The 27,878-nt window shown below is 57.5% G+C and overlaps 1 protein-coding gene across 1 annotated transcript in view; it reads left to right on the top strand.

Annotated features, from left to right (window-relative positions):
- LOC140685994 (uncharacterized) overlaps nt 1–27,878 on the top strand; it is a 93,145-nt gene that overhangs the window by 57,211 nt on the left and 8,056 nt on the right. Inside the window, exons 67-102 of the mRNA XM_072938381.1 lie at nt 485–599; nt 1,039–1,100; nt 2,012–2,126; nt 2,566–2,627; nt 3,539–3,653; nt 4,093–4,154; nt 5,066–5,180; nt 5,620–5,681; nt 6,593–6,707; nt 7,146–7,207; nt 8,119–8,233; nt 8,673–8,734; nt 9,646–9,760; nt 10,199–10,260; nt 11,172–11,286; nt 11,726–11,787; nt 12,699–12,813; nt 13,253–13,314; nt 14,226–14,340; nt 14,780–14,841; nt 15,753–15,867; nt 16,307–16,368; nt 17,280–17,394; nt 17,834–17,895; nt 18,807–18,921; nt 19,361–19,422; nt 20,334–20,448; nt 20,888–20,949; nt 21,861–21,975; nt 22,415–22,476; nt 23,388–23,502; nt 23,942–24,003; nt 24,915–25,029; nt 25,469–25,530; nt 26,442–26,556; nt 26,996–27,057. Of these exons, the coding sequence (XP_072794482.1) occupies nt 485–599; nt 1,039–1,100; nt 2,012–2,126; nt 2,566–2,627; nt 3,539–3,653; nt 4,093–4,154; nt 5,066–5,180; nt 5,620–5,681; nt 6,593–6,707; nt 7,146–7,207; nt 8,119–8,233; nt 8,673–8,734; nt 9,646–9,760; nt 10,199–10,260; nt 11,172–11,286; nt 11,726–11,787; nt 12,699–12,813; nt 13,253–13,314; nt 14,226–14,340; nt 14,780–14,841; nt 15,753–15,867; nt 16,307–16,368; nt 17,280–17,394; nt 17,834–17,895; nt 18,807–18,921; nt 19,361–19,422; nt 20,334–20,448; nt 20,888–20,949; nt 21,861–21,975; nt 22,415–22,476; nt 23,388–23,502; nt 23,942–24,003; nt 24,915–25,029; nt 25,469–25,530; nt 26,442–26,556; nt 26,996–27,057 (3,186 nt within the window). The remainder of the gene's footprint in view (nt 1–484; nt 600–1,038; nt 1,101–2,011; nt 2,127–2,565; nt 2,628–3,538; nt 3,654–4,092; nt 4,155–5,065; nt 5,181–5,619; nt 5,682–6,592; nt 6,708–7,145; nt 7,208–8,118; nt 8,234–8,672; nt 8,735–9,645; nt 9,761–10,198; nt 10,261–11,171; nt 11,287–11,725; nt 11,788–12,698; nt 12,814–13,252; nt 13,315–14,225; nt 14,341–14,779; nt 14,842–15,752; nt 15,868–16,306; nt 16,369–17,279; nt 17,395–17,833; nt 17,896–18,806; nt 18,922–19,360; nt 19,423–20,333; nt 20,449–20,887; nt 20,950–21,860; nt 21,976–22,414; nt 22,477–23,387; nt 23,503–23,941; nt 24,004–24,914; nt 25,030–25,468; nt 25,531–26,441; nt 26,557–26,995; nt 27,058–27,878) is intronic.

The raw sequence follows: 27,878 nt of genomic DNA, 5'->3' as shown, positions 1-27,878 counted from the left end.
TTTGCCCTTTTCCAGCCCATCGCCAGTAACAGTGCTGTAGTTTCCCTTGCGACTTCCTCTGATGCTTGACCCCGCAGCCTTTGGCCCAGGCTGCCCTTCCCCGGAAGCGCCCTCGCTTCCCCCTGTGTGCACTGGGTTGTGTCTCTGAAGACCCAGTGCGGGCTTCCCAGCGCTCCGTGACCTAGCGACCTGCCACGGGCTCTCCTGTCCCTTGTGCCGTTCGCCGTATGCCTCCGCCCTGGGTTGGAGAGCGGTCAGACTTCTGCGTGGCGAGTCGTCTTCCTGGCTCCCTCCCGGTGGCAGAGTCGAGAGAAGGGCCTCCCTTTTATGTGTATCGGCAGCTCCTCCCAGGGGAGAGGGCTTATGATCTGAGAGGTGGCGTGCGTACTTGTTGTCCCCATGACTAAGTGGGGGAAAGAGCCCGTGCGTGAATGTGATGGTTTCTGGCGTTGGGTTCTTGTTTAATTGCCCTCTGTGTTCCTAGGGGTTGGCGACTGAGCCAGCAACCGATAGCCAGACGTTTGGACTTGCTCCAGGGCCAGTAACAGCGCATGACACGTTGAGCTGTGTTGATGGAGCTGGCCCAGCTGACACGTTCGGTAAGCTAGTGTACACGTCTGGGGCTTTGCTGTCCCTCTCTTGGCTTGATCAGGCGTCTGTCCAGAAACTCAATTTTCGGAGGGAGCAGTGCAGCTCTGCGGTAGAGTGAATGCATGCTTAGCCTGCAGGACTTCCTGGATTCGATGCCCACTGCCTCCCTTAAACAGAACGCCTACTGTGAAACACCTGAAAGGTGTAGGTCCTGGCACAGTATCCGTCCCCTTTTGGGCGGTTGGCCTTTGCCACCTGTCCTCACAGAGATCCCAGCACGACGGCGCTTCTCCTTCCAGGAAGTGCTTTAGCCCCCTGACCTCCTTTTGTGCCCCTTGGTTGCACTGAAGCACGCATGAGTTGGGGATAGGTGAGGAGAGGAGGGGGGGGTTTGAAGTCCCCAGAGGTTCGTGTCCCCATTAATGTACGTGTGACTCCTTCTTACAGGCCACGTGACAGTGCCCCAAAGCGGAGAACCGGACGAGGCCGATTTCTTTTCTGATAAAGAGGTACCGTCTCCCTTTGTCACTGTTCTTCTCCTTCGTTCGGTAGGTAAGCGTCAGGGCACGCTGCAGCGGGGACGCCTGGGTGCTTTGAGCCTGCGTCCCCAAGTTTGCATTTGCCCGGGAAGGTCTGCGGGCTTACAGGGTTTATCCCAGTGCACACCTCCTACAGTTACCGGGTGCTTCACGTCGTGTGACTGCACGACCGACGCACCTGCAGTAATTTTGGAGACTCACCTCGTGAAACGGGTGTCTGTATCTACGTGGTGTGGCCCAGTTCTTTTCCGTTAGCGTTTATGAGGGGACGCTGGAGGCGGACAGAGCCCTGTGGCAGTCAGGTGCTTTCCTGTCGTCGTTTGATCTTGGCTTTTTTTCCTGTGGCCATCCTGATCTGAAAGTTACCAGGGGATGTCTGGCCTTGAGTGTAGGGGCTTTTGCCCTTTTCCAGCCCATCGCCAGTAACAGTGCTGTAGTTTCCCTTGCGACTTCCTCTGATGCTTGACCCCGCAGCCTTTGGCCCAGGCTGCCCTTCCCCGGAAGCGCCCTCGCTTCCCCCTGTGTGCACTGGGTTGTGTCTCTGAAGACCCAGTGCGGGCTTCCCAGCGCTCCGTGACCTAGCGACCTGCCACGGGCTCTCCTGTCCCTTGTGCCGTTCGCCGTATGCCTCCGCCCTGGGTTGGAGAGCGGTCAGACTTCTGCGTGGCGAGTCGTCTTCCTGGCTCCCTCCCGGTGGCAGAGTCGAGAGAAGGGCCTCCCTTTTATGTGTATCGGCAGCTCCTCCCAGGGGAGAGGGCTTATGATCTGAGAGGTGGCGTGCGTACTTGTTGTCCCCATGACTAAGTGGGGGAAAGAGCCCGTGCGTGAATGTGATGGTTTCTGGCGTTGGGTTCTTGTTTCATTGCCCTCTGTGTTCCTAGGGGTTGGCGACTGAGCCAGCAACCGATAGCCAGACGTTTGGACTTGCTCCAGGGCCAGTAACAGCGCATGACACGTTGAGCTGTGTTGATGGAGCTGGCCCAGCTGACACGTTCGGTAAGCTAGTGTACACGTCTGGGGCTTTGCTGTCCCTCTCTTGGCTTGATCAGGCGTCTGTCCAGAAACTCAATTTTCGGAGGGAGCAGTGCAGCTCTGCGGTAGAGTGAATGCATGCTTAGCCTGCAGGACTTCCTGGATTCGATGCCCACTGCCTCCCTTAAACAGAACGCCTACTGTGAAACACCTGGAAGGTGTAGGTCCTGGCACAGTATCCGTCCCCTTTTGGGCGGTTGGCCTTTGCCACCTGTCCTCACAGAGATCCCAGCACGACGGCACTTCTCCTTCCAGGAAGTGCTTTAGCCCCCTGACCTCCTTTTGTGCCCCTTGGTTGCACTGAAGCACGCATGAGTTGGGGATAGGTGAGGAGAGGAGGGGGGGGTTTGAAGTCCCCAGAGGTTCGTGTCCCCATTAATGTACGTGTGACTCCTTCTTACAGGCCACGTGACAGTGCCCCAAAGCGGAGAACCGGACGAGGCCGATTTCTTTTCTGATAAAGAGGTACCGTCTCCCTTTGTCACTGTTCTTCTCCTTCGTTCGGTAGGTAAGCGTCAGGGCACGCTGCAGCGGGGACGCCTGGGTGCTTTGAGCCTGCGTCCCCAAGTTTGCATTTGCCCGGGAAGGTCTGCGGGCTTACAGGGTTTATCCCAGTGCACACCTCCTACAGTTACCGGGTGCTTCACGTCGTGTGACTGCACGACCGACGCACCTGCAGTAACTTTGGAGACTCACCTCGTGAAACGGGTGTCTGTATCTACGTGGTGTGGCCCAGTTCTTTTCCGTTAGCGTTTATGAGGGGACGCTGGAGGCGGACAGAGCCCTGTGGCAGTCAGGTGCTTTCCTGTCGTCGTTTGATCTTGGCTTTTTTTCCTGTGGCCATCCTGATCTGAAAGTTACCAGGGGATGTCTGGCCTTGAGTGTAGGGGCTTTTGCCCTTTTCCAGCCCATCGCCAGTAACAGTGCTGTAGTTTCCCTTGCGACTTCCTCTGATGCTTGACCCCGCAGCCTTTGGCCCAGGCTGCCCTTCCCCGGAAGCGCCCTCGCTTCCCCCTGTGTGCACTGGGTTGTGTCTCTGAAGACCCAGTGCGGGCTTCCCAGCGCTCCGTGACCTAGCGACCTGCCACGGGCTCTCCTGTCCCTTGTGCCGTTCGCCGTATGCCTCCGCCCTGGGTTGGAGAGCGGTCAGACTTCTGCGTGGCGAGTCGTCTTCCTGGCTCCCTCCCGGTGGCAGAGTCGAGAGAAGGGCCTCCCTTTTATGTGTATCGGCAGCTCCTCCCAGGGGAGAGGGCTTATGATCTGAGAGGTGGCGTGCGTACTTGTTGTCCCCATGACTAAGTGGGGGAAAGAGCCCGTGCGTGAATGTGATGGTTTCTGGCGTTGGGTTCTTGTTTAATTGCCCTCTGTGTTCCTAGGGGTTGGCGACTGAGCCAGCAACCGATAGCCAGACGTTTGGACTTGCTCCAGGGCCAGTAACAGCGCATGACACGTTGAGCTGTGTTGATGGAGCTGGCCCAGCTGACACGTTCGGTAAGCTAGTGTACACGTCTGGGGCTTTGCTGTCCCTCTCTTGGCTTGATCAGGCGTCTGTCCAGAAACTCAATTTTCGGAGGGAGCAGTGCAGCTCTGCGGTAGAGTGAATGCATGCTTAGCCTGCAGGACTTCCTGGATTCGATGCCCACTGCCTCCCTTAAACAGAACGCCTACTGTGAAACACCTGGAAGGTGTAGGTCCTGGCACGGTATCCGTCCCCTTTTGGGCGGTTGGCCTTTGCCACCTGTCCTCACAGAGATCCCAGCACGACGGCGCTTCTCCTTCCAGGAAGTGCTTTAGCCCCCTGACCTCCTTTTGTGCCCCTTGGTTGCACTGAAGCACGCATGAGTTGGGGATAGGTGAGGAGAGGAGGGGGGGGTTTGAAGTCCCCAGAGGTTCGTGTCCCCATTAATGTACGTGTGACTCCTTCTTACAGGCCACGTGACAGTGCCCCAAAGCGGAGAACCGGACGAGGCCGATTTCTTTTCTGATAAAGAGGTACCGTCTCCCTTTGTCACTGTTCTTCTCCTTCGTTCGGTAGGTAAGCGTCAGGGCACGCTGCAGCGGGGACGCCTGGGTGCTTTGAGCCTGCGTCCCCAAGTTTGCATTTGCCCGGGAAGGTCTGCGGGCTTACAGGGTTTATCCCAGTGCACACCTCCTACAGTTACCGGGTGCTTCACGTCGTGTGACTGCACGACCGACGCACCTGCAGTAACTTTGGAGACTCACCTCGTGAAACGGGTGTCTGTATCTACGTGGTGTGGCCCAGTTCTTTTCCGTTAGCGTTTATGAGGGGACGCTGGAGGCGGACAGAGCCCTGTGGCAGTCAGGTGCTTTCCTGTCGTCGTTTGATCTTGGCTTTTTTTCCTGTGGCCATCCTGATCTGAAAGTTACCAGGGGATGTCTGGCCTTGAGTGTAGGGGCTTTTGCCCTTTTCCAGCCCATCGCCAGTAACAGTGCTGTAGTTTCCCTTGCGACTTCCTCTGATGCTTGACCCCGCAGCCTTTGGCCCAGGCTGCCCTTCCCCGGAAGCGCCCTCGCTTCCCCCTGTGTGCACTGGGTTGTGTCTCTGAAGACCCAGTGCGGGCTTCCCAGCGCTCCGTGACCTAGCGACCTGCCACGGGCTCTCCTGTCCCTTGTGCCGTTCGCCGTATGCCTCCGCCCTGGGTTGGAGAGCGGTCAGACTTCTGCGTGGCGAGTCGTCTTCCTGGCTCCCTCCCGGTGGCAGAGTCGAGAGAAGGGCCTCCCTTTTATGTGTATCGGCAGCTCCTCCCAGGGGAGAGGGCTTATGATCTGAGAGGTGGCGTGCGTACTTGTTGTCCCCATGACTAAGTGGGGGAAAGAGCCCGTGCGTGAATGTGATGGTTTCTGGCGTTGGGTTCTTGTTTCATTGCCCTCTGTGTTCCTAGGGGTTGGCGACTGAGCCAGCAACCGATAGCCAGACGTTTGGACTTGCTCCAGGGCCAGTAACAGCGCATGACACGTTGAGCTGTGTTGATGGAGCTGGCCCAGCTGACACGTTCGGTAAGCTAGTGTACACGTCTGGGGCTTTGCTGTCCCTCTCTTGGCTTGATCAGGCGTCTGTCCAGAAACTCAATTTTCGGAGGGAGCAGTGCAGCTCTGCGGTAGAGTGAATGCATGCTTAGCCTGCAGGACTTCCTGGATTCGATGCCCACTGCCTCCCTTAAACAGAACGCCTACTGTGAAACACCTGGAAGGTGTAGGTCCTGGCACAGTATCCGTCCCCTTTTGGGCGGTTGGCCTTTGCCACCTGTCCTCACAGAGATCCCAGCACGACGGCGCTTCTCCTTCCAGGAAGTGCTTTAGCCCCCTGACCTCCTTTTGTGCCCCTTGGTTGCACTGAAGCACGCATGAGTTGGGGATAGGTGAGGAGAGGAGGGGGGGGTTTGAAGTCCCCAGAGGTTCGTGTCCCCATTAATGTACGTGTGACTCCTTCTTACAGGCCACGTGACAGTGCCCCAAAGCGGAGAACCGGACGAGGCCGATTTCTTTTCTGATAAAGAGGTACCGTCTCCCTTTGTCACTGTTCTTCTCCTTCGTTCGGTAGGTAAGCGTCAGGGCACGCTGCAGCGGGGACGCCTGGGTGCTTTGAGCCTGCGTCCCCAAGTTTGCATTTGCCCGGGAAGGTCTGCGGGCTTACAGGGTTTATCCCAGTGCACACCTCCTACAGTTACCGGGTGCTTCACGTCGTGTGACTGCACGACCGACGCACCTGCAGTAACTTTGGAGACTCACCTCGTGAAACGGGTGTCTGTATCTACGTGGTGTGGCCCAGTTCTTTTCCGTTAGCGTTTATGAGGGGACGCTGGAGGCGGACAGAGCCCTGTGGCAGTCAGGTGCTTTCCTGTCGTCGTTTGATCTTGGCTTTTTTTCCTGTGGCCATCCTGATCTGAAAGTTACCAGGGGATGTCTGGCCTTGAGTGTAGGGGCTTTTGCCCTTTTCCAGCCCATCGCCAGTAACAGTGCTGTAGTTTCCCTTGCGACTTCCTCTGATGCTTGACCCCGCAGCCTTTGGCCCAGGCTGCCCTTCCCCGGAAGCGCCCTCGCTTCCCCCTGTGTGCACTGGGTTGTGTCTCTGAAGACCCAGTGCGGGCTTCCCAGCGCTCCGTGACCTAGCGACCTGCCACGGGCTCTCCTGTCCCTTGTGCCGTTCGCCGTATGCCTCCGCCCTGGGTTGGAGAGCGGTCAGACTTCTGCGTGGCGAGTCGTCTTCCTGGCTCCCTCCCGGTGGCAGAGTCGAGAGAAGGGCCTCCCTTTTATGTGTATCGGCAGCTCCTCCCAGGGGAGAGGGCTTATGATCTGAGAGGTGGCGTGCGTACTTGTTGTCCCCATGACTAAGTGGGGGAAAGAGCCCGTGCGTGAATGTGATGGTTTCTGGCGTTCGGTTCTTGTTTAATTGCCCTCTGTGTTCCTAGGGGTTGGCGACTGAGCAAGCAACCGATAGCCAGACGTTTGGACTTGCTCCAGGGCCAGTAACAGCGCATGACACGTTGAGCTGTGTTGATGGAGCTGGCCCAGCTGACACGTTCGGTAAGCTAGTGTACACGTCTGGGGCTTTGCTGTCCCTCTCTTGGCTTGATCAGGCGTCTGTCCAGAAACTCAATTTTCGGAGGGAGCAGTGCAGCTCTGCGGTAGAGTGAATGCATGCTTAGCCTGCAGGACTTCCTGGATTCGATGCCCACTGCCTCCCTTAAACAGAACGCCTACTGTGAAACACCTGAAAGGTGTAGGTCCTGGCACAGTATCCGTCCCCTTTTGGGCGGTTGGCCTTTGCCACCTGTCCTCACAGAGATCCCAGCACGACGGCGCTTCTCCTTCCAGGAAGTGCTTTAGCCCCCTGACCTCCTTTTGTGCCCCTTGGTTGCACTGAAGCACGCATGAGTTGGGGATAGGTGAGGAGAGGAGGGGGGGTTTGAAGTCCCCAGAGGTTCGTGTCCCCATTAATGTACGTGTGACTCCTTCTTACAGGCCACGTGACAGTGCCCCAAAGCGGAGAACCGGACGAGGCCGATTTCTTTTCTGATAAAGAGGTACCGTCTCCCTTTGTCACTGTTCTTCTCCTTCGTTCGGTAGGTAAGCGTCAGGGCACGCTGCAGCGGGGACGCCTGGGTGCTTTGAGCCTGCGTCCCCAAGTTTGCATTTGCCCGGGAAGGTCTGCGGGCTTACAGGGTTTATCCCAGTGCACACCTCCTACAGTTACCGGGTGCTTCACGTCGTGTGACTGCACAACCGACGCACCTGCAGTAATTTTGGAGACTCACCTCGTGAAACGGGTGTCTGTATCTACGTGGTGTGGCCCAGTTCTTTTCCGTTAGCGTTTATGAGGGGACGCTGGAGGCGGACAGAGCCCTGTGGCAGTCAGGTGCTTTCCTGTCGTCGTTTGATCTTGGCTTTTTTTCCTGTGGCCATCCTGATCTGAAAGTTACCAGGGGATGTCTGGCCTTGAGTGTAGGGGCTTTTGCCCTTTTCCAGCCCATCGCCAGTAACAGTGCTGTAGTTTCCCTTGCGACTTCCTCTGATGCTTGACCCCGCAGCCTTTGGCCCAGGCTGCCCTTCCCCGGAAGCGCCCTCGCTTCCCCCTGTGTGCACTGGGTTGTGTCTCTGAAGACCCAGTGCCGGCTTCCCAGCGCTCCGTGACCTAGCGACCTGCCACGGGCTCTCCTGTCCCTTGTGCCGTTCGCCGTATGCCTCCGCCCTGGGTTGGAGAGCGGTCAGACTTCTGCGTGGCGAGTCGTCTTCCTGGCTCCCTCCCGGTGGCAGAGTCGAGAGAAGGGCCTCCCTTTTATGTGTATCGGCAGCTCCTCCCAGGGGAGAGGGCTTATGATCTGAGAGGTGGCGTGCGTACTTGTTGTCCCCATGACTAAGTGGGGGAAAGAGCCCGTGCGTGAATGTGATGGTTTCTGGCGTTGGGTTCTTGTTTCATTGCCCTCTGTGTTCCTAGGGGTTGGCGACTGAGCCAGCAACCGATAGCCAGACGTTTGGACTTGCTCCAGGGCCAGTAACAGCGCATGACACGTTGAGCTGTGTTGATGGAGCTGGCCCAGCTGACACGTTCGGTAAGCTAGTGTACACGTCTGGGGCTTTGCTGTCCCTCTCTTGGCTTGATCAGGCGTCTGTCCAGAAACTCAATTTTCGGAGGGAGCAGTGCAGCTCTGCGGTAGAGTGAATGCATGCTTAGCCTGCAGGACTTCCTGGATTCGATGCCCACTGCCTCCCTTAAACAGAACGCCTACTGTGAAACACCTGGAAGGTGTAGGTCCTGGCACGGTATCCGTCCCCTTTTGGGCGGTTGGCCTTTGCCACCTGTCCTCACAGAGATCCCAGCACGACGGCGCTTCTCCTTCCAGGAAGTGCTTTAGCCCCCTGACCTCCTTTTGTGCCCCTTGGTTGCACTGAAGCACGCATGAGTTGGGGATAGGTGAGGAGAGGAGGGGGGGGTTTGAAGTCCCCAGAGGTTCGTGTCCCCATTAATGTACGTGTGACTCCTTCTTACAGGCCACGTGACAGTGCCCCAAAGCGGAGAACCGGACGAGGCCGATTTCTTTTCTGATAAAGAGGTACCGTCTCCCTTTGTCACTGTTCTTCTCCTTCGTTCGGTAGGTAAGCGTCAGGGCACGCTGCAGCGGGGACGCCTGGGTGCTTTGAGCCTGCGTCCCCAAGTTTGCATTTGCCCGGGAAGGTCTGCGGGCTTACAGGGTTTATCCCAGTGCACACCTCCTACAGTTACCGGGTGCTTCACGTCGTGTGACTGCACGACCGACGCACCTGCAGTAACTTTGGAGACTCACCTCGTGAAACGGGTGTCTGTATCTACGTGGTGTGGCCCAGTTCTTTTCCGTTAGCGTTTATGAGGGGACGCTGGAGGCGGACAGAGCCCTGTGGCAGTCAGGTGCTTTCCTGTCGTCGTTTGATCTTGGCTTTTTTTCCTGTGGCCATCCTGATCTGAAAGTTACCAGGGGATGTCTGGCCTTGAGTGTAGGGGCTTTTGCCCTTTTCCAGCCCATCGCCAGTAACAGTGCTGTAGTTTCCCTTGCGACTTCCTCTGATGCTTGACCCCGCAGCCTTTGGCCCAGGCTGCCCTTCCCCGGAAGCGCCCTCGCTTCCCCCTGTGTGCACTGGGTTGTGTCTCTGAAGACCCAGTGCGGGCTTCCCAGCGCTCCGTGACCTAGCGACCTGCCACGGGCTCTCCTGTCCCTTGTGCCGTTCGCCGTATGCCTCCGCCCTGGGTTGGAGAGCGGTCAGACTTCTGCGTGGCGAGTCGTCTTCCTGGCTCCCTCCCGGTGGCAGAGTCGAGAGAAGGGCCTCCCTTTTATGTGTATCGGCAGCTCCTCCCAGGGGAGAGGGCTTATGATCTGAGAGGTGGCGTGCGTACTTGTTGTCCCCATGACTAAGTGGGGGAAAGAGCCCGTGCGTGAATGTGATGGTTTCTGGCGTTCGGTTCTTGTTTAATTGCCCTCTGTGTTCCTAGGGGTTGGCGACTGAGCAAGCAACCGATAGCCAGACGTTTGGACTTGCTCCAGGGCCAGTAACAGCGCATGACACGTTGAGCTGTGTTGATGGAGCTGGCCCAGCTGACACGTTCGGTAAGCTAGTGTACACGTCTGGGGCTTTGCTGTCCCTCTCTTGGCTTGATCAGGCGTCTGTCCAGAAACTCAATTTTCGGAGGGAGCAGTGCAGCTCTGCGGTAGAGTGAATGCATGCTTAGCCTGCAGGACTTCCTGGATTCGATGCCCACTGCCTCCCTTAAACAGAACGCCTACTGTGAAACACCTGAAAGGTGTAGGTCCTGGCACAGTATCCGTCCCCTTTTGGGCGGTTGGCCTTTGCCACCTGTCCTCACAGAGATCCCAGCACGACGGCGCTTCTCCTTCCAGGAAGTGCTTTAGCCCCCTGACCTCCTTTTGTGCCCCTTGGTTGCACTGAAGCACGCATGAGTTGGGGATAGGTGAGGAGAGGAGGGGGGGTTTGAAGTCCCCAGAGGTTCGTGTCCCCATTAATGTACGTGTGACTCCTTCTTACAGGCCACGTGACAGTGCCCCAAAGCGGAGAACCGGACGAGGCCGATTTCTTTTCTGATAAAGAGGTACCGTCTCCCTTTGTCACTGTTCTTCTCCTTCGTTCGGTAGGTAAGCGTCAGGGCACGCTGCAGCGGGGACGCCTGGGTGCTTTGAGCCTGCGTCCCCAAGTTTGCATTTGCCCGGGAAGGTCTGCGGGCTTACAGGGTTTATCCCAGTGCACACCTCCTACAGTTACCGGGTGCTTCACGTCGTGTGACTGCACAACCGACGCACCTGCAGTAATTTTGGAGACTCACCTCGTGAAACGGGTGTCTGTATCTACGTGGTGTGGCCCAGTTCTTTTCCGTTAGCGTTTATGAGGGGACGCTGGAGGCGGACAGAGCCCTGTGGCAGTCAGGTGCTTTCCTGTCGTCGTTTGATCTTGGCTTTTTTTCCTGTGGCCATCCTGATCTGAAAGTTACCAGGGGATGTCTGGCCTTGAGTGTAGGGGCTTTTGCCCTTTTCCAGCCCATCGCCAGTAACAGTGCTGTAGTTTCCCTTGCGACTTCCTCTGATGCTTGACCCCGCAGCCTTTGGCCCAGGCTGCCCTTCCCCGGAAGCGCCCTCGCTTCCCCCTGTGTGCACTGGGTTGTGTCTCTGAAGACCCAGTGCCGGCTTCCCAGCGCTCCGTGACCTAGCGACCTGCCACGGGCTCTCCTGTCCCTTGTGCCGTTCGCCGTATGCCTCCGCCCTGGGTTGGAGAGCGGTCAGACTTCTGCGTGGCGAGTCGTCTTCCTGGCTCCCTCCCGGTGGCAGAGTCGAGAGAAGGGCCTCCCTTTTATGTGTATCGGCAGCTCCTCCCAGGGGAGAGGGCTTATGATCTGAGAGGTGGCGTGCGTACTTGTTGTCCCCATGACTAAGTGGGGGAAAGAGCCCGTGCGTGAATGTGATGGTTTCTGGCGTTGGGTTCTTGTTTCATTGCCCTCTGTGTTCCTAGGGGTTGGCGACTGAGCCAGCAACCGATAGCCAGACGTTTGGACTTGCTCCAGGGCCAGTAACAGCGCATGACACGTTGAGCTGTGTTGATGGAGCTGGCCCAGCTGACACGTTCGGTAAGCTAGTGTACACGTCTGGGGCTTTGCTGTCCCTCTCTTGGCTTGATCAGGCGTCTGTCCAGAAACTCAATTTTCGGAGGGAGCAGTGCAGCTCTGCGGTAGAGTGAATGCATGCTTAGCCTGCAGGACTTCCTGGATTCGATGCCCACTGCCTCCCTTAAACAGAACGCCTACTGTGAAACACCTGGAAGGTGTAGGTCCTGGCACGGTATCCGTCCCCTTTTGGGCGGTTGGCCTTTGCCACCTGTCCTCACAGAGATCCCAGCACGACGGCGCTTCTCCTTCCAGGAAGTGCTTTAGCCCCCTGACCTCCTTTTGTGCCCCTTGGTTGCACTGAAGCACGCATGAGTTGGGGATAGGTGAGGAGAGGAGGGGGGGGTTTGAAGTCCCCAGAGGTTCGTGTCCCCATTAATGTACGTGTGACTCCTTCTTACAGGCCACGTGACAGTGCCCCAAAGCGGAGAACCGGACGAGGCCGATTTCTTTTCTGATAAAGAGGTACCGTCTCCCTTTGTCACTGTTCTTCTCCTTCGTTCGGTAGGTAAGCGTCAGGGCACGCTGCAGCGGGGACGCCTGGGTGCTTTGAGCCTGCGTCCCCAAGTTTGCATTTGCCCGGGAAGGTCTGCGGGCTTACAGGGTTTATCCCAGTGCACACCTCCTACAGTTACCGGGTGCTTCACGTCGTGTGACTGCACGACCGACGCACCTGCAGTAACTTTGGAGACTCACCTCGTGAAACGGGTGTCTGTATCTACGTGGTGTGGCCCAGTTCTTTTCCGTTAGCGTTTATGAGGGGACGCTGGAGGCGGACAGAGCCCTGTGGCAGTCAGGTGCTTTCCTGTCGTCGTTTGATCTTGGCTTTTTTTCCTGTGGCCATCCTGATCTGAAAGTTACCAGGGGATGTCTGGCCTTGAGTGTAGGGGCTTTTGCCCTTTTCCAGCCCATCGCCAGTAACAGTGCTGTAGTTTCCCTTGCGACTTCCTCTGATGCTTGACCCCGCAGCCTTTGGCCCAGGCTGCCCTTCCCCGGAAGCGCCCTCGCTTCCCCCTGTGTGCACTGGGTTGTGTCTCTGAAGACCCAGTGCGGGCTTCCCAGCGCTCCGTGACCTAGCGACCTGCCACGGGCTCTCCTGTCCCTTGTGCCGTTCGCCGTATGCCTCCGCCCTGGGTTGGAGAGCGGTCAGACTTCTGCGTGGCGAGTCGTCTTCCTGGCTCCCTCCCGGTGGCAGAGTCGAGAGAAGGGCCTCCCTTTTATGTGTATCGGCAGCTCCTCCCAGGGGAGAGGGCTTATGATCTGAGAGGTGGCGTGCGTACTTGTTGTCCCCATGACTAAGTGGGGGAAAGAGCCCGTGCGTGAATGTGATGGTTTCTGGCGTTCGGTTCTTGTTTAATTGCCCTCTGTGTTCCTAGGGGTTGGCGACTGAGCCAGCAACCGATAGCCAGACGTTTGGACTTGCTCCAGGGCCAGTAACAGCGCATGACACGTTGAGCTGTGTTGATGGAGCTGGCCCAGCTGACACGTTCGGTAAGCTAGTGTACACGTCTGGGGCTTTGCTGTCCCTCTCTTGGCTTGATCAGGCGTCTGTCCAGAAACTCAATTTTCGGAGGGAGCAGTGCAGCTCTGCGGTAGAGTGAATGCATGCTTAGCCTGCAGGACTTCCTGGATTCGATGCCCACTGCCTCCCTTAAACAGAACGCCTACTGTGAAACACCTGGAAGGTGTAGGTCCTGGCACGGTATCCGTCCCCTTTTGGGCGGTTGGCCTTTGCCACCTGTCCTCACAGAGATCCCAGCACGACGGCGCTTCTCCTTCCAGGAAGTGCTTTAGCCCCCTGACCTCCTTTTGTGCCCCTTGGTTGCACTGAAGCACGCATGAGTTGGGGATAGGTGAGGAGAGGAGGGGGGGGTTTGAAGTCCCCAGAGGTTCGTGTCCCCATTAATGTACGTGTGACTCCTTCTTACAGGCCACGTGACAGTGCCCCAAAGCGGAGAACCGGACGAGGCCGATTTCTTTTCTGATAAAGAGGTACCGTCTCCCTTTGTCACTGTTCTTCTCCTTCGTTCGGTAGGTAAGCGTCAGGGCACGCTGCAGCGGGGACGCCTGGGTGCTTTGAGCCTGCGTCCCCAAGTTTGCATTTGCCCGGGAAGGTCTGCGGGCTTACAGGGTTTATCCCAGTGCACACCTCCTACAGTTACCGGGTGCTTCACGTCGTGTGACTGCACGACCGACGCACCTGCAGTAACTTTGGAGACTCACCTCGTGAAACGGGTGTCTGTATCTACGTGGTGTGGCCCAGTTCTTTTCCGTTAGCGTTTATGAGGGGACGCTGGAGGCGGACAGAGCCCTGTGGCAGTCAGGTGCTTTCCTGTCGTCGTTTGATCTTGGCTTTTTTTCCTGTGGCCATCCTGATCTGAAAGTTACCAGGGGATGTCTGGCCTTGAGTGTAGGGGCTTTTGCCCTTTTCCAGCCCATCGCCAGTAACAGTGCTGTAGTTTCCCTTGCGACTTCCTCTGATGCTTGACCCCGCAGCCTTTGGCCCAGGCTGCCCTTCCCCGGAAGCGCCCTCGCTTCCCCCTGTGTGCACTGGGTTGTGTCTCTGAAGACCCAGTGCGGGCTTCCCAGCGCTCCGTGACCTAGCGACCTGCCACGGGCTCTCCTGTCCCTTGTGCCGTTCGCCGTATGCCTCCGCCCTGGGTTGGAGAGCGGTCAGACTTCTGCGTGGCGAGTCGTCTTCCTGGCTCCCTCCCGGTGGCAGAGTCGAGAGAAGGGCCTCCCTTTTATGTGTATCGGCAGCTCCTCCCAGGGGAGAGGGCTTATGATCTGAGAGGTGGCGTGCGTACTTGTTGTCCCCATGACTAAGTGGGGGAAAGAGCCCGTGCGTGAATGTGATGGTTTCTGGCGTTGGGTTCTTGTTTAATTGCCCTCTGTGTTCCTAGGGGTTGGCGACTGAGCCAGCAACCGATAGCCAGACGTTTGGACTTGCTCCAGGGCCAGTAACAGCGCATGACACGTTGAGCTGTGTTGATGGAGCTGGCCCAGCTGACACGTTCGGTAAGCTAGTGTACACGTCTGGGGCTTTGCTGTCCCTCTCTTGGCTTGATCAGGCGTCTGTCCAGAAACTCAATTTTCGGAGGGAGCAGTGCAGCTCTGCGGTAGAGTGAATGCATGCTTAGCCTGCAGGACTTCCTGGATTCGATGCCCACTGCCTCCCTTAAACAGAACGCCTACTGTGAAACACCTGAAAGGTGTAGGTCCTGGCACAGTATCCGTCCCCTTTTGGGCGGTTGGCCTTTGCCACCTGTCCTCACAGAGATCCCAGCACGACGGCGCTTCTCCTTCCAGGAAGTGCTTTAGCCCCCTGACCTCCTTTTGTGCCCCTTGGTTGCACTGAAGCACGCATGAGTTGGGGATAGGTGAGGAGAGGAGGGGGGGGTTTGAAGTCCCCAGAGGTTCGTGTCCCCATTAATGTACGTGTGACTCCTTCTTACAGGCCACGTGACAGTGCCCCAAAGCGGAGAACCGGACGAGGCCGATTTCTTTTCTGATAAAGAGGTACCGTCTCCCTTTGTCACTGTTCTTCTCCTTCGTTCGGTAGGTAAGCGTCAGGGCACGCTGCAGCGGGGATGCCTGGGTGCTTTGAGCCTGCGTCCCCAAGTTTGCATTTGCCCGGGAAGGTCTGCGGGCTTACAGGGTTTATCCCAGTGCACACCTCCTACAGTTACCGGGTGCTTCACGTCGTGTGACTGCACGACCGACGCACCTGCAGTAATTTTGGAGACTCACCTCGTGAAACGGGTGTCTGTATCTACGTGGTGTGGCCCAGTTCTTTTCCGTTAGCGTTTATGAGGGGACGCTGGAGGCGGACAGAGCCCTGTGGCAGTCAGGTGCTTTCCTGTCGTCGTTTGATCTTGGCTTTTTTTCCTGTGGCCATCCTGATCTGAAAGTTACCAGGGGATGTCTGGCCTTGAGTGTAGGGGCTTTTGCCCTTTTCCAGCCCATCGCCAGTAACAGTGCTGTAGTTTCCCTTGCGACTTCCTCTGATGCTTGACCCCGCAGCCTTTGGCCCAGGCTGCCCTTCCCCGGAAGCGCCCTCGCTTCCCCCTGTGTGCACTGGGTTGTGTCTCTGAAGACCCAGTGCGGGCTTCCCAGCGCTCCGTGACCTAGCGACCTGCCACGGGCTCTCCTGTCCCTTGTGCCGTTCGCCGTATGCCTCCGCCCTGGGTTGGAGAGCGGTCAGACTTCTGCGTGGCGAGTCGTCTTCCTGGCTCCCTCCCGGTGGCAGAGTCGAGAGAAGGGCCTCCCTTTTATGTGTATCGGCAGCTCCTCCCAGGGGAGAGGGCTTATGATCTGAGAGGTGGCGTGCGTACTTGTTGTCCCCATGACTAAGTGGGGGAAAGAGCCCGTGCGTGAATGTGATGGTTTCTGGCGTTCGGTTCTTGTTTCATTGCCCTCTGTGTTCCTAGGGGTTGGCGACTGAGCCAGCAACCGATAGCCAGACGTTTGGACTTGCTCCAGGGCCAGTAACAGCGCATGACACGTTGAGCTGTGTTGATGGAGCTGGCCCAGCTGACACGTTCGGTAAGCTAGTGTACACGTCTGGGGCTTTGCTGTCCCTCTCTTGGCTTGATCAGGCGTCTGTCCAGAAACTCAATTTTCGGAGGGAGCAGTGCAGCTCTGCGGTAGAGTGAATGCATGCTTAGCCTGCAGGACTTCCTGGATTCGATGCCCACTGCCTCCCTTAAACAGAACGCCTACTGTGAAACACCTGGAAGGTGTAGGTCCTGGCACGGTATCCGTCCCCTTTTGGGCGGTTGGCCTTTGCCACCTGTCCTCACAGAGATCCCAGCACGACGGCGCTTCTCCTTCCAGGAAGCGCTTTAGCCCCCTGACCTCCTTTTGTGCCCCTTGGTTGCACTGAAGCACGCATGAGTTGGGGATAGGTGAGGAGAGGAGGGGGGGGTTTGAAGTCCCCAGAGGTTCGTGTCCCCATTAATGTACGTGTGACTCCTTCTTACAGGCCACGTGACAGTGCCCCAAAGCGGAGAACCGGACGAGGCCGATTTCTTTTCTGATAAAGAGGTACCGTCTCCCTTTGTCACTGTTCTTCTCCTTCGTTCGGTAGGTAAGCGTCAGGGCACGCTGCAGCGGGGACGCCTGGGTGCTTTGAGCCTGCGTCCCCAAGTTTGCATTTGCCCGGGAAGGTCTGCGGGCTTACAGGGTTTATCCCAGTGCACACCTCCTACAGTTACCGGGTGCTTCACGTCGTGTGACTGCACGACCGACGCACCTGCAGTAACTTTGGAGACTCACCTCGTGAAACGGGTGTCTGTATCTACGTGGTGTGGCCCAGTTCTTTTCCGTTAGCGTTTATGAGGGGACGCTGGAGGCGGACAGAGCCCTGTGGCAGTCAGGTGCTTTCCTGTCGTCGTTTGATCTTGGCTTTTTTTCCTGTGGCCATCCTGATCTGAAAGTTACCAGGGGATGTCTGGCCTTGAGTGTAGGGGCTTTTGCCCTTTTCCAGCCCATCGCCAGTAACAGTGCTGTAGTTTCCCTTGCGACTTCCTCTGATGCTTGACCCCGCAGCCTTTGGCCCAGGCTGCCCTTCCCCGGAAGCGCCCTCGCTTCCCCCTGTGTGCACTGGGTTGTGTCTCTGAAGACCCAGTGCGGGCTTCCCAGCGCTCCGTGACCTAGCGACCTGCCACGGGCTCTCCTGTCCCTTGTGCCGTTCGCCGTATGCCTCCGCCCTGGGTTGGAGAGCGGTCAGACTTCTGCGTGGCGAGTCGTCTTCCTGGCTCCCTCCCGGTGGCAGAGTCGAGAGAAGGGCCTCCCTTTTATGTGTATCGGCAGCTCCTCCCAGGGGAGAGGGCTTATGATCTGAGAGGTGGCGTGCGTACTTGTTGTCCCCATGACTAAGTGGGGGAAAGAGCCCGTGCGTGAATGTGATGGTTTCTGGCGTTCGGTTCTTGTTTAATTGCCCTCTGTGTTCCTAGGGGTTGGCGACTGAGCCAGCAACCGATAGCCAGACGTTTGGACTTGCTCCAGGGCCAGTAACAGCGCATGACACGTTGAGCTGTGTTGATGGAGCTGGCCCAGCTGACACGTTCGGTAAGCTAGTGTACACGTCTGGGGCTTTGCTGTCCCTCTCTTGGCTTGATCAGGCGTCTGTCCAGAAACTCAATTTTCGGAGGGAGCAGTGCAGCTCTGCGGTAGAGTGAATGCATGCTTAGCCTGCAGGACTTCCTGGATTCGATGCCCACTGCCTCCCTTAAACAGAACGCCTACTGTGAAACACCTGGAAGGTGTAGGTCCTGGCACGGTATCCGTCCCCTTTTGGGCGGTTGGCCTTTGCCACCTGTCCTCACAGAGATCCCAGCACGACGGCGCTTCTCCTTCCAGGAAGCGCTTTAGCCCCCTGACCTCCTTTTGTGCCCCTTGGTTGCACTGAAGCACGCATGAGTTGGGGATAGGTGAGGAGAGGAGGGGGGGGTTTGAAGTCCCCAGAGGTTCGTGTCCCCATTAATGTACGTGTGACTCCTTCTTACAGGCCACGTGACAGTGCCCCAAAGCGGAGAACCGGACGAGGCCGATTTCTTTTCTGATAAAGAGGTACCGTCTCCCTTTGTCACTGTTCTTCTCCTTCGTTCGGTAGGTAAGCGTCAGGGCACGCTGCAGCGGGGACGCCTGGGTGCTTTGAGCCTGCGTCCCCAAGTTTGCATTTGCCCGGGAAGGTCTGCGGGCTTACAGGGTTTATCCCAGTGCACACCTCCTACAGTTACCGGGTGCTTCACGTCGTGTGACTGCACGACCGACGCACCTGCAGTAACTTTGGAGACTCACCTCGTGAAACGGGTGTCTGTATCTACGTGGTGTGGCCCAGTTCTTTTCCGTTAGCGTTTATGAGGGGACGCTGGAGGCGGACAGAGCCCTGTGGCAGTCAGGTGCTTTCCTGTCGTCGTTTGATCTTGGCTTTTTTTCCTGTGGCCATCCTGATCTGAAAGTTACCAGGGGATGTCTGGCCTTGAGTGTAGGGGCTTTTGCCCTTTTCCAGCCCATCGCCAGTAACAGTGCTGTAGTTTCCCTTGCGACTTCCTCTGATGCTTGACCCCGCAGCCTTTGGCCCAGGCTGCCCTTCCCCGGAAGCGCCCTCGCTTCCCCCTGTGTGCACTGGGTTGTGTCTCTGAAGACCCAGTGCCGGCTTCCCAGCGCTCCGTGACCTAGCGACCTGCCACGGGCTCTCCTGTCCCTTGTGCCGTTCGCCGTATGCCTCCGCCCTGGGTTGGAGAGCGGTCAGACTTCTGCGTGGCGAGTCGTCTTCCTGGCTCCCTCCCGGTGGCAGAGTCGAGAGAAGGGCCTCCCTTTTATGTGTATCGGCAGCTCCTCCCAGGGGAGAGGGCTTATGATCTGAGAGGTGGCGTGCGTACTTGTTGTCCCCATGACTAAGTGGGGGAAAGAGCCCGTGCGTGAATGTGATGGTTTCTGGCGTTCGGTTCTTGTTTCATTGCCCTCTGTGTTCCTAGGGGTTGGCGACTGAGCCAGCAACCGATAGCCAGACGTTTGGACTTGCTCCAGGGCCAGTAACAGCGCATGACACGTTGAGCTGTGTTGATGGAGCTGGCCCAGCTGACACGTTCGGTAAGCTAGTGTACACGTCTGGGGCTTTGCTGTCCCTCTCTTGGCTTGATCAGGCGTCTGTCCAGAAACTCAATTTTCGGAGGGAGCAGTGCAGCTCTGCGGTAGAGTGAATGCATGCTTAGCCTGCAGGACTTCCTGGATTCGATGCCCACTGCCTCCCTTAAACAGAACGCCTACTGTGAAACACCTGGAAGGTGTAGGTCCTGGCACGGTATCCGTCCCCTTTTGGGCGGTTGGCCTTTGCCACCTGTCCTCACAGAGATCCCAGCACGACGGCGCTTCTCCTTCCAGGAAGTGCTTTAGCCCCCTGACCTCCTTTTGTGCCCCTTGGTTGCACTGAAGCACGCATGAGTTGGGGATAGGTGAGGAGAGGAGGGGGGGGTTTGAAGTCCCCAGAGGTTCGTGTCCCCATTAATGTACGTGTGACTCCTTCTTACAGGCCACGTGACAGTGCCCCAAAGCGGAGAACCGGACGAGGCCGATTTCTTTTCTGATAAAGAGGTACCGTCTCCCTTTGTCACTGTTCTTCTCCTTCGTTCGGTAGGTAAGCGTCAGGGCACGCTGCAGCGGGGACGCCTGGGTGCTTTGAGCCTGCGTCCCCAAGTTTGCATTTGCCCGGGAAGGTCTGCGGGCTTACAGGGTTTATCCCAGTGCACACCTCCTACAGTTACCGGGTGCTTCACGTCGTGTGACTGCACGACCGACGCACCTGCAGTAACTTTGGAGACTCACCTCGTGAAACGGGTGTCTGTATCTACGTGGTGTGGCCCAGTTCTTTTCCGTTAGCGTTTATGAGGGGACGCTGGAGGCGGACAGAGCCCTGTGGCAGTCAGGTGCTTTCCTGTCGTCGTTTGATCTTGGCTTTTTTTCCTGTGGCCATCCTGATCTGAAAGTTACCAGGGGATGTCTGGCCTTGAGTGTAGGGGCTTTTGCCCTTTTCCAGCCCATCGCCAGTAACAGTGCTGTAGTTTCCCTTGCGACTTCCTCTGATGCTTGACCCCGCAGCCTTTGGCCCAGGCTGCCCTTCCCCGGAAGCGCCCTCGCTTCCCCCTGTGTGCACTGGGTTGTGTCTCTGAAGACCCAGTGCGGGCTTCCCAGCGCTCCGTGACCTAGCGACCTGCCACGGGCTCTCCTGTCCCTTGTGCCGTTCGCCGTATGCCTCCGCCCTGGGTTGGAGAGCGGTCAGACTTCTGCGTGGCGAGTCGTCTTCCTGGCTCCCTCCCGGTGGCAGAGTCGAGAGAAGGGCCTCCCTTTTATGTGTATCGGCAGCTCCTCCCAGGGGAGAGGGCTTATGATCTGAGAGGTGGCGTGCGTACTTGTTGTCCCCATGACTAAGTGGGGGAAAGAGCCCGTGCGTGAATGTGATGGTTTCTGGCGTTCGGTTCTTGTTTAATTGCCCTCTGTGTTCCTAGGGGTTGGCGACTGAGCCAGCAACCGATAGCCAGACGTTTGGACTTGCTCCAGGGCCAGTAACAGCGCATGACACGTTGAGCTGTGTTGATGGAGCTGGCCCAGCTGACACGTTCGGTAAGCTAGTGTACACGTCTGGGGCTTTGCTGTCCCTCTCTTGGCTTGATCAGGCGTCTGTCCAGAAACTCAATTTTCGGAGGGAGCAGTGCAGCTCTGCGGTAGAGTGAATGCATGCTTAGCCTGCAGGACTTCCTGGATTCGATGCCCACTGCCTCCCTTAAACAGAACGCCTACTGTGAAACACCTGGAAGGTGTAGGTCCTGGCACGGTATCCGTCCCCTTTTGGGCGGTTGGCCTTTGCCACCTGTCCTCACAGAGATCCCAGCACGACGGCGCTTCTCCTTCCAGGAAGTGCTTTAGCCCCCTGACCTCCTTTTGTGCCCCTTGGTTGCACTGAAGCACGCATGAGTTGGGGATAGGTGAGGAGAGGAGGGGGGGGTTTGAAGTCCCCAGAGGTTCGTGTCCCCATTAATGTACGTGTGACTCCTTCTTACAGGCCACGTGACAGTGCCCCAAAGCGGAGAACCGGACGAGGCCGATTTCTTTTCTGATAAAGAGGTACCGTCTCCCTTTGTCACTGTTCTTCTCCTTCGTTCGGTAGGTAAGCGTCAGGGCACGCTGCAGCGGGGATGCCTGGGTGCTTTGAGCCTGCGTCCCCAAGTTTGCATTTGCCCGGGAAGGTCTGCGGGCTTACAGGGTTTATCCCAGTGCACACCTCCTACAGTTACCGGGTGCTTCACGTCGTGTGACTGCACGACCGACGCACCTGCAGTAATTTTGGAGACTCACCTCGTGAAACGGGTGTCTGTATCTACGTGGTGTGGCCCAGTTCTTTTCCGTTAGCGTTTATGAGGGGACGCTGGAGGCGGACAGAGCCCTGTGGCAGTCAGGTGCTTTCCTGTCGTCGTTTGATCTTGGCTTTTTTTCCTGTGGCCATCCTGATCTGAAAGTTACCAGGGGATGTCTGGCCTTGAGTGTAGGGGCTTTTGCCCTTTTCCAGCCCATCGCCAGTAACAGTGCTGTAGTTTCCCTTGCGACTTCCTCTGATGCTTGACCCCGCAGCCTTTGGCCCAGGCTGCCCTTCCCCGGAAGCGCCCTCGCTTCCCCCTGTGTGCACTGGGTTGTGTCTCTGAAGACCCAGTGCGGGCTTCCCAGCGCTCCGTGACCTAGCGACCTGCCACGGGCTCTCCTGTCCCTTGTGCCGTTCGCCGTATGCCTCCGCCCTGGGTTGGAGAGCGGTCAGACTTCTGCGTGGCGAGTCGTCTTCCTGGCTCCCTCCCGGTGGCAGAGTCGAGAGAAGGGCCTCCCTTTTATGTGTATCGGCAGCTCCTCCCAGGGGAGAGGGCTTATGATCTGAGAGGTGGCGTGCGTACTTGTTGTCCCCATGACTAAGTGGGGGAAAGAGCCCGTGCGTGAATGTGATGGTTTCTGGCGTTCGGTTCTTGTTTAATTGCCCTCTGTGTTCCTAGGGGTTGGCGACTGAGCCAGCAACCGATAGCCAGACGTTTGGACTTGCTCCAGGGCCAGTAACAGCGCATGACACGTTGAGCTGTGTTGATGGAGCTGGCCCAGCTGACACGTTCGGTAAGCTAGTGTACACGTCTGGGGCTTTGCTGTCCCTCTCTTGGCTTGATCAGGCGTCTGTCCAGAAACTCAATTTTCGGAGGGAGCAGTGCAGCTCTGCGGTAGAGTGAATGCATGCTTAGCCTGCAGGACTTCCTGGATTCGATGCCCACTGCCTCCCTTAAACAGAACGCCTACTGTGAAACACCTGGAAGGTGTAGGTCCTGGCACGGTATCCGTCCCCTTTTGGGCGGTTGGCCTTTGCCACCTGTCCTCACAGAGATCCCAGCACGACGGCGCTTCTCCTTCCAGGAAGCGCTTTAGCCCCCTGACCTCCTTTTGTGCCCCTTGGTTGCACTGAAGCACGCATGAGTTGGGGATAGGTGAGGAGAGGAGGGGGGGGTTTGAAGTCCCCAGAGGTTCGTGTCCCCATTAATGTACGTGTGACTCCTTCTTACAGGCCACGTGACAGTGCCCCAAAGCGGAGAACCGGACGAGGCCGATTTCTTTTCTGATAAAGAGGTACCGTCTCCCTTTGTCACTGTTCTTCTCCTTCGTTCGGTAGGTAAGCGTCAGGGCACGCTGCAGCGGGGACGCCTGGGTGCTTTGAGCCTGCGTCCCCAAGTTTGCATTTGCCCGGGAAGGTCTGCGGGCTTACAGGGTTTATCCCAGTGCACACCTCCTACAGTTACCGGGTGCTTCACGTCGTGTGACTGCACGACCGACGCACCTGCAGTAACTTTGGAGACTCACCTCGTGAAACGGGTGTCTGTATCTACGTGGTGTGGCCCAGTTCTTTTCCGTTAGCGTTTATGAGGGGACGCTGGAGGCGGACAGAGCCCTGTGGCAGTCAGGTGCTTTCCTGTCGTCGTTTGATCTTGGCTTTTTTTCCTGTGGCCATCCTGATCTGAAAGTTACCAGGGGATGTCTGGCCTTGAGTGTAGGGGCTTTTGCCCTTTTCCAGCCCATCGCCAGTAACAGTGCTGTAGTTTCCCTTGCGACTTCCTCTGATGCTTGACCCCGCAGCCTTTGGCCCAGGCTGCCCTTCCCCGGAAGCGCCCTCGCTTCCCCCTGTGTGCACTGGGTTGTGTCTCTGAAGACCCAGTGCGGGCTTCCCAGCGCTCCGTGACCTAGCGACCTGCCACGGGCTCTCCTGTCCCTTGTGCCGTTCGCCGTATGCCTCCGCCCTGGGTTGGAGAGCGGTCAGACTTCTGCGTGGCGAGTCGTCTTCCTGGCTCCCTCCCGGTGGCAGAGTCGAGAGAAGGGCCTCCCTTTTATGTGTATCGGCAGCTCCTCCCAGGGGAGAGGGCTTATGATCTGAGAGGTGGCGTGCGTACTTGTTGTCCCCATGACTAAGTGGGGGAAAGAGCCCGTGCGTGAATGTGATGGTTTCTGGCGTTCGGTTCTTGTTTAATTGCCCTCTGTGTTCCTAGGGGTTGGCGACTGAGCCAGCAACCGATAGCCAGACGTTTGGACTTGCTCCAGGGCCAGTAACAGCGCATGACACGTTGAGCTGTGTTGATGGAGCTGGCCCAGCTGACACGTTCGGTAAGCTAGTGTACACGTCTGGGGCTTTGCTGTCCCTCTCTTGGCTTGATCAGGCGTCTGTCCAGAAACTCAATTTTCGGAGGGAGCAGTGCAGCTCTGCGGTAGAGTGAATGCATGCTTAGCCTGCAGGACTTCCTGGATTCGATGCCCACTGCCTCCCTTAAACAGAACGCCTACTGTGAAACACCTGGAAGGTGTAGGTCCTGGCACGGTATCCGTCCCCTTTTGGGCGGTTGGCCTTTGCCACCTGTCCTCACAGAGATCCCAGCACGACGGCGCTTCTCCTTCCAGGAAGCGCTTTAGCCCCCTGACCTCCTTTTGTGCCCCTTGGTTGCACTGAAGCACGCATGAGTTGGGGATAGGTGAGGAGAGGAGGGGGGGGTTTGAAGTCCCCAGAGGTTCGTGTCCCCATTAATGTACGTGTGACTCCTTCTTACAGGCCACGTGACAGTGCCCCAAAGCGGAGAACCGGACGAGGCCGATTTCTTTTCTGATAAAGAGGTACCGTCTCCCTTTGTCACTGTTCTTCTCCTTCGTTCGGTAGGTAAGCGTCAGGGCACGCTGCAGCGGGGACGCCTGGGTGCTTTGAGCCTGCGTCCCCAAGTTTGCATTTGCCCGGGAAGGTCTGCGGGCTTACAGGGTTTATCCCAGTGCACACCTCCTACAGTTACCGGGTGCTTCACGTCGTGTGACTGCACGACCGACGCACCTGCAGTAACTTTGGAGACTCACCTCGTGAAACGGGTGTCTGTATCTACGTGGTGTGGCCCAGTTCTTTTCCGTTAGCGTTTATGAGGGGACGCTGGAGGCGGACAGAGCCCTGTGGCAGTCAGGTGCTTTCCTGTCGTCGTTTGATCTTGGCTTTTTTTCCTGTGGCCATCCTGATCTGAAAGTTACCAGGGGATGTCTGGCCTTGAGTGTAGGGGCTTTTGCCCTTTTCCAGCCCATCGCCAGTAACAGTGCTGTAGTTTCCCTTGCGACTTCCTCTGATGCTTGACCCCGCAGCCTTTGGCCCAGGCTGCCCTTCCCCGGAAGCGCCCTCGCTTCCCCCTGTGTGCACTGGGTTGTGTCTCTGAAGACCCAGTGCCGGCTTCCCAGCGCTCCGTGACCTAGCGACCTGCCACGGGCTCTCCTGTCCCTTGTGCCGTTCGCCGTATGCCTCCGCCCTGGGTTGGAGAGCGGTCAGACTTCTGCGTGGCGAGTCGTCTTCCTGGCTCCCTCCCGGTGGCAGAGTCGAGAGAAGGGCCTCCCTTTTATGTGTATCGGCAGCTCCTCCCAGGGGAGAGGGCTTATGATCTGAGAGGTGGCGTGCGTACTTGTTGTCCCCATGACTAAGTGGGGGAAAGAGCCCGTGCGTGAATGTGATGGTTTCTGGCGTTGGGTTCTTGTTTCATTGCCCTCTGTGTTCCTAGGGGTTGGCGACTGAGCCAGCAACCGATAGCCAGACGTTTGGACTTGCTCCAGGGCCAGTAACAGCGCATGACACGTTGAGCTGTGTTGATGGAGCTGGCCCAGCTGACACGTTCGGTAAGCTAGTGTACACGTCTGGGGCTTTGCTGTCCCTCTCTTGGCTTGATCAGGCGTCTGTCCAGAAACTCAATTTTCGGAGGGAGCAGTGCAGCTCTGCGGTAGAGTGAATGCATGCTTAGCCTGCAGGACTTCCTGGATTCGATGCCCACTGCCTCCCTTAAACAGAACGCCTACTGTGAAACACCTGGAAGGTGTAGGTCCTGGCACGGTATCCGTCCCCTTTTGGGCGGTTGGCCTTTGCCACCTGTCCTCACAGAGATCCCAGCACGACGGCGCTTCTCCTTCCAGGAAGTGCTTTAGCCCCCTGACCTCCTTTTGTGCCCCTTGGTTGCACTGAAGCACGCATGAGTTGGGGATAGGTGAGGAGAGGAGGGGGGGGTTTGAAGTCCCCAGAGGTTCGTGTCCCCATTAATGTACGTGTGACTCCTTCTTACAGGCCACGTGACAGTGCCCCAAAGCGGAGAACCGGACGAGGCCGATTTCTTTTCTGATAAAGAGGTACCGTCTCCCTTTGTCACTGTTCTTCTCCTTCGTTCGGTAGGTAAGCGTCAGGGCACGCTGCAGCGGGGACGCCTGGGTGCTTTGAGCCTGCGTCCCCAAGTTTGCATTTGCCCGGGAAGGTCTGCGGGCTTACAGGGTTTATCCCAGTGCACACCTCCTACAGTTACCGGGTGCTTCACGTCGTGTGACTGCACGACCGACGCACCTGCAGTAATTTTGGAGACTCACCTCGTGAAACGGGTGTCTGTATCTACGTGGTGTGGCCCAGTTCTTTTCCGTTAGCGTTTATGAGGGGACGCTGGAGGCGGACAGAGCCCTGTGGCAGTCAGGTGCTTTCCTGTCGTCGTTTGATCTTGGCTTTTTTTCCTGTGGCCATCCTGATCTGAAAGTTACCAGGGGATGTCTGGCCTTGAGTGTAGGGGCTTTTGCCCTTTTCCAGCCCATCGCCAGTAACAGTGCTGTAGTTTCCCTTGCGACTTCCTCTGATGCTTGACCCCGCAGCCTTTGGCCCAGGCTGCCCTTCCCCGGAAGCGCCCTCGCTTCCCCCTGTGTGCACTGGGTTGTGTCTCTGAAGACCCAGTGCGGGCTTCCCAGCGCTCCGTGACCTAGCGACCTGCCACGGGCTCTCCTGTCCCTTGTGCCGTTCGCCGTATGCCTCCGCCCTGGGTTGGAGAGCGGTCAGACTTCTGCGTGGCGAGTCGTCTTCCTGGCTCCCTCCCGGTGGCAGAGTCGAGAGAAGGGCCTCCCTTTTATGTGTATCGGCAGCTCCTCCCAGGGGAGAGGGCTTATGATCTGAGAGGTGGCGTGCGTACTTGTTGTCCCCATGACTAAGTGGGGGAAAGAGCCCGTGCGTGAATGTGATGGTTTCTGGCGTTGGGTTCTTGTTTCATTGCCCTCTGTGTTCCTAGGGGTTGGCGACTGAGCCAGCAACCGATAGCCAGACGTTTGGACTTGCTCCAGGGCCAGTAACAGCGCATGACACGTTGAGCTGTGTTGATGGAGCTGGCCCAGCTGACACGTTCGGTAAGCTAGTGTACACGTCTGGGGCTTTGCTGTCCCTCTCTTGGCTTGATCAGGCGTCTGTCCAGAAACTCAATTTTCGGAGGGAGCAGTGCAGCTCTGCGGTAGAGTGAATGCATGCTTAGCCTGCAGGACTTCCTGGATTCGATGCCCACTGCCTCCCTTAAACAGAACGCCTACTGTGAAACACCTGGAAGGTGTAGGTCCTGGCACGGTATCCGTCCCCTTTTGGGCGGTTGGCCTTTGCCACCTGTCCTCACAGAGATCCCAGCACGACGGCGCTTCTCCTTCCAGGAAGTGCTTTAGCCCCCTGACCTCCTTTTGTGCCCCTTGGTTGCACTGAAGCACGCATGAGTTGGGGATAGGTGAGGAGAGGAGGGGGGGGTTTGAAGTCCCCAGAGGTTCGTGTCCCCATTAATGTACGTGTGACTCCTTCTTACAGGCCACGTGACAGTGCCCCAAAGCGGAGAACCGGACGAGGCCGATTTCTTTTCTGATAAAGAGGTACCGTCTCCCTTTGTCACTGTTCTTCTCCTTCGTTCGGTAGGTAAGCGTCAGGGCACGCTGCAGCGGGGACGCCTGGGTGCTTTGAGCCTGCGTCCCCAAGTTTGCATTTGCCCGGGAAGGTCTGCGGGCTTACAGGGTTTATCCCAGTGCACACCTCCTACAGTTACCGGGTGCTTCACGTCGTGTGACTGCACGACCGACGCACCTGCAGTAACTTTGGAGACTCACCTCGTGAAACGGGTGTCTGTATCTACGTGGTGTGGCCCAGTTCTTTTCCGTTAGCGTTTATGAGGGGACGCTGGAGGCGGACAGAGCCCTGTGGCAGTCAGGTGCTTTCCTGTCGTCGTTTGATCTTGGCTTTTTTTCCTGTGGCCATCCTGATCTGAAAGTTACCAGGGGATGTCTGGCCTTGAGTGTAGGGGCTTTTGCCCTTTTCCAGCCCATCGCCAGTAACAGTGCTGTAGTTTCCCTTGCGACTTCCTCTGATGCTTGACCCCGCAGCCTTTGGCCCAGGCTGCCCTTCCCCGGAAGCGCCCTCGCTTCCCCCTGTGTGCACTGGGTTGTGTCTCTGAAGACCCAGTGCGGGCTTCCCAGCGCTCCGTGACCTAGCGACCTGCCACGGGCTCTCCTGTCCCTTGTGCCGTTCGCCGTATGCCTCCGCCCTGGGTTGGAGAGCGGTCAGACTTCTGCGTGGCGAGTCGTCTTCCTGGCTCCCTCCCGGTGGCAGAGTCGAGAGAAGGGCCTCCCTTTTATGTGTATCGGCAGCTCCTCCCAGGGGAGAGGGCTTATGATCTGAGAGGTGGCGTGCGTACTTGTTG

The sequence above is a fragment of the Vicugna pacos genome, chromosome 15 (assembly GCF_048564905.1).
Source record: "Vicugna pacos chromosome 15, VicPac4, whole genome shotgun sequence".
NCBI classification, from domain to species: Eukaryota; Metazoa; Chordata; class Mammalia; order Artiodactyla; family Camelidae; genus Vicugna; species Vicugna pacos.
This window is presented reverse-complemented; position numbering and strand designations above follow the sequence as displayed.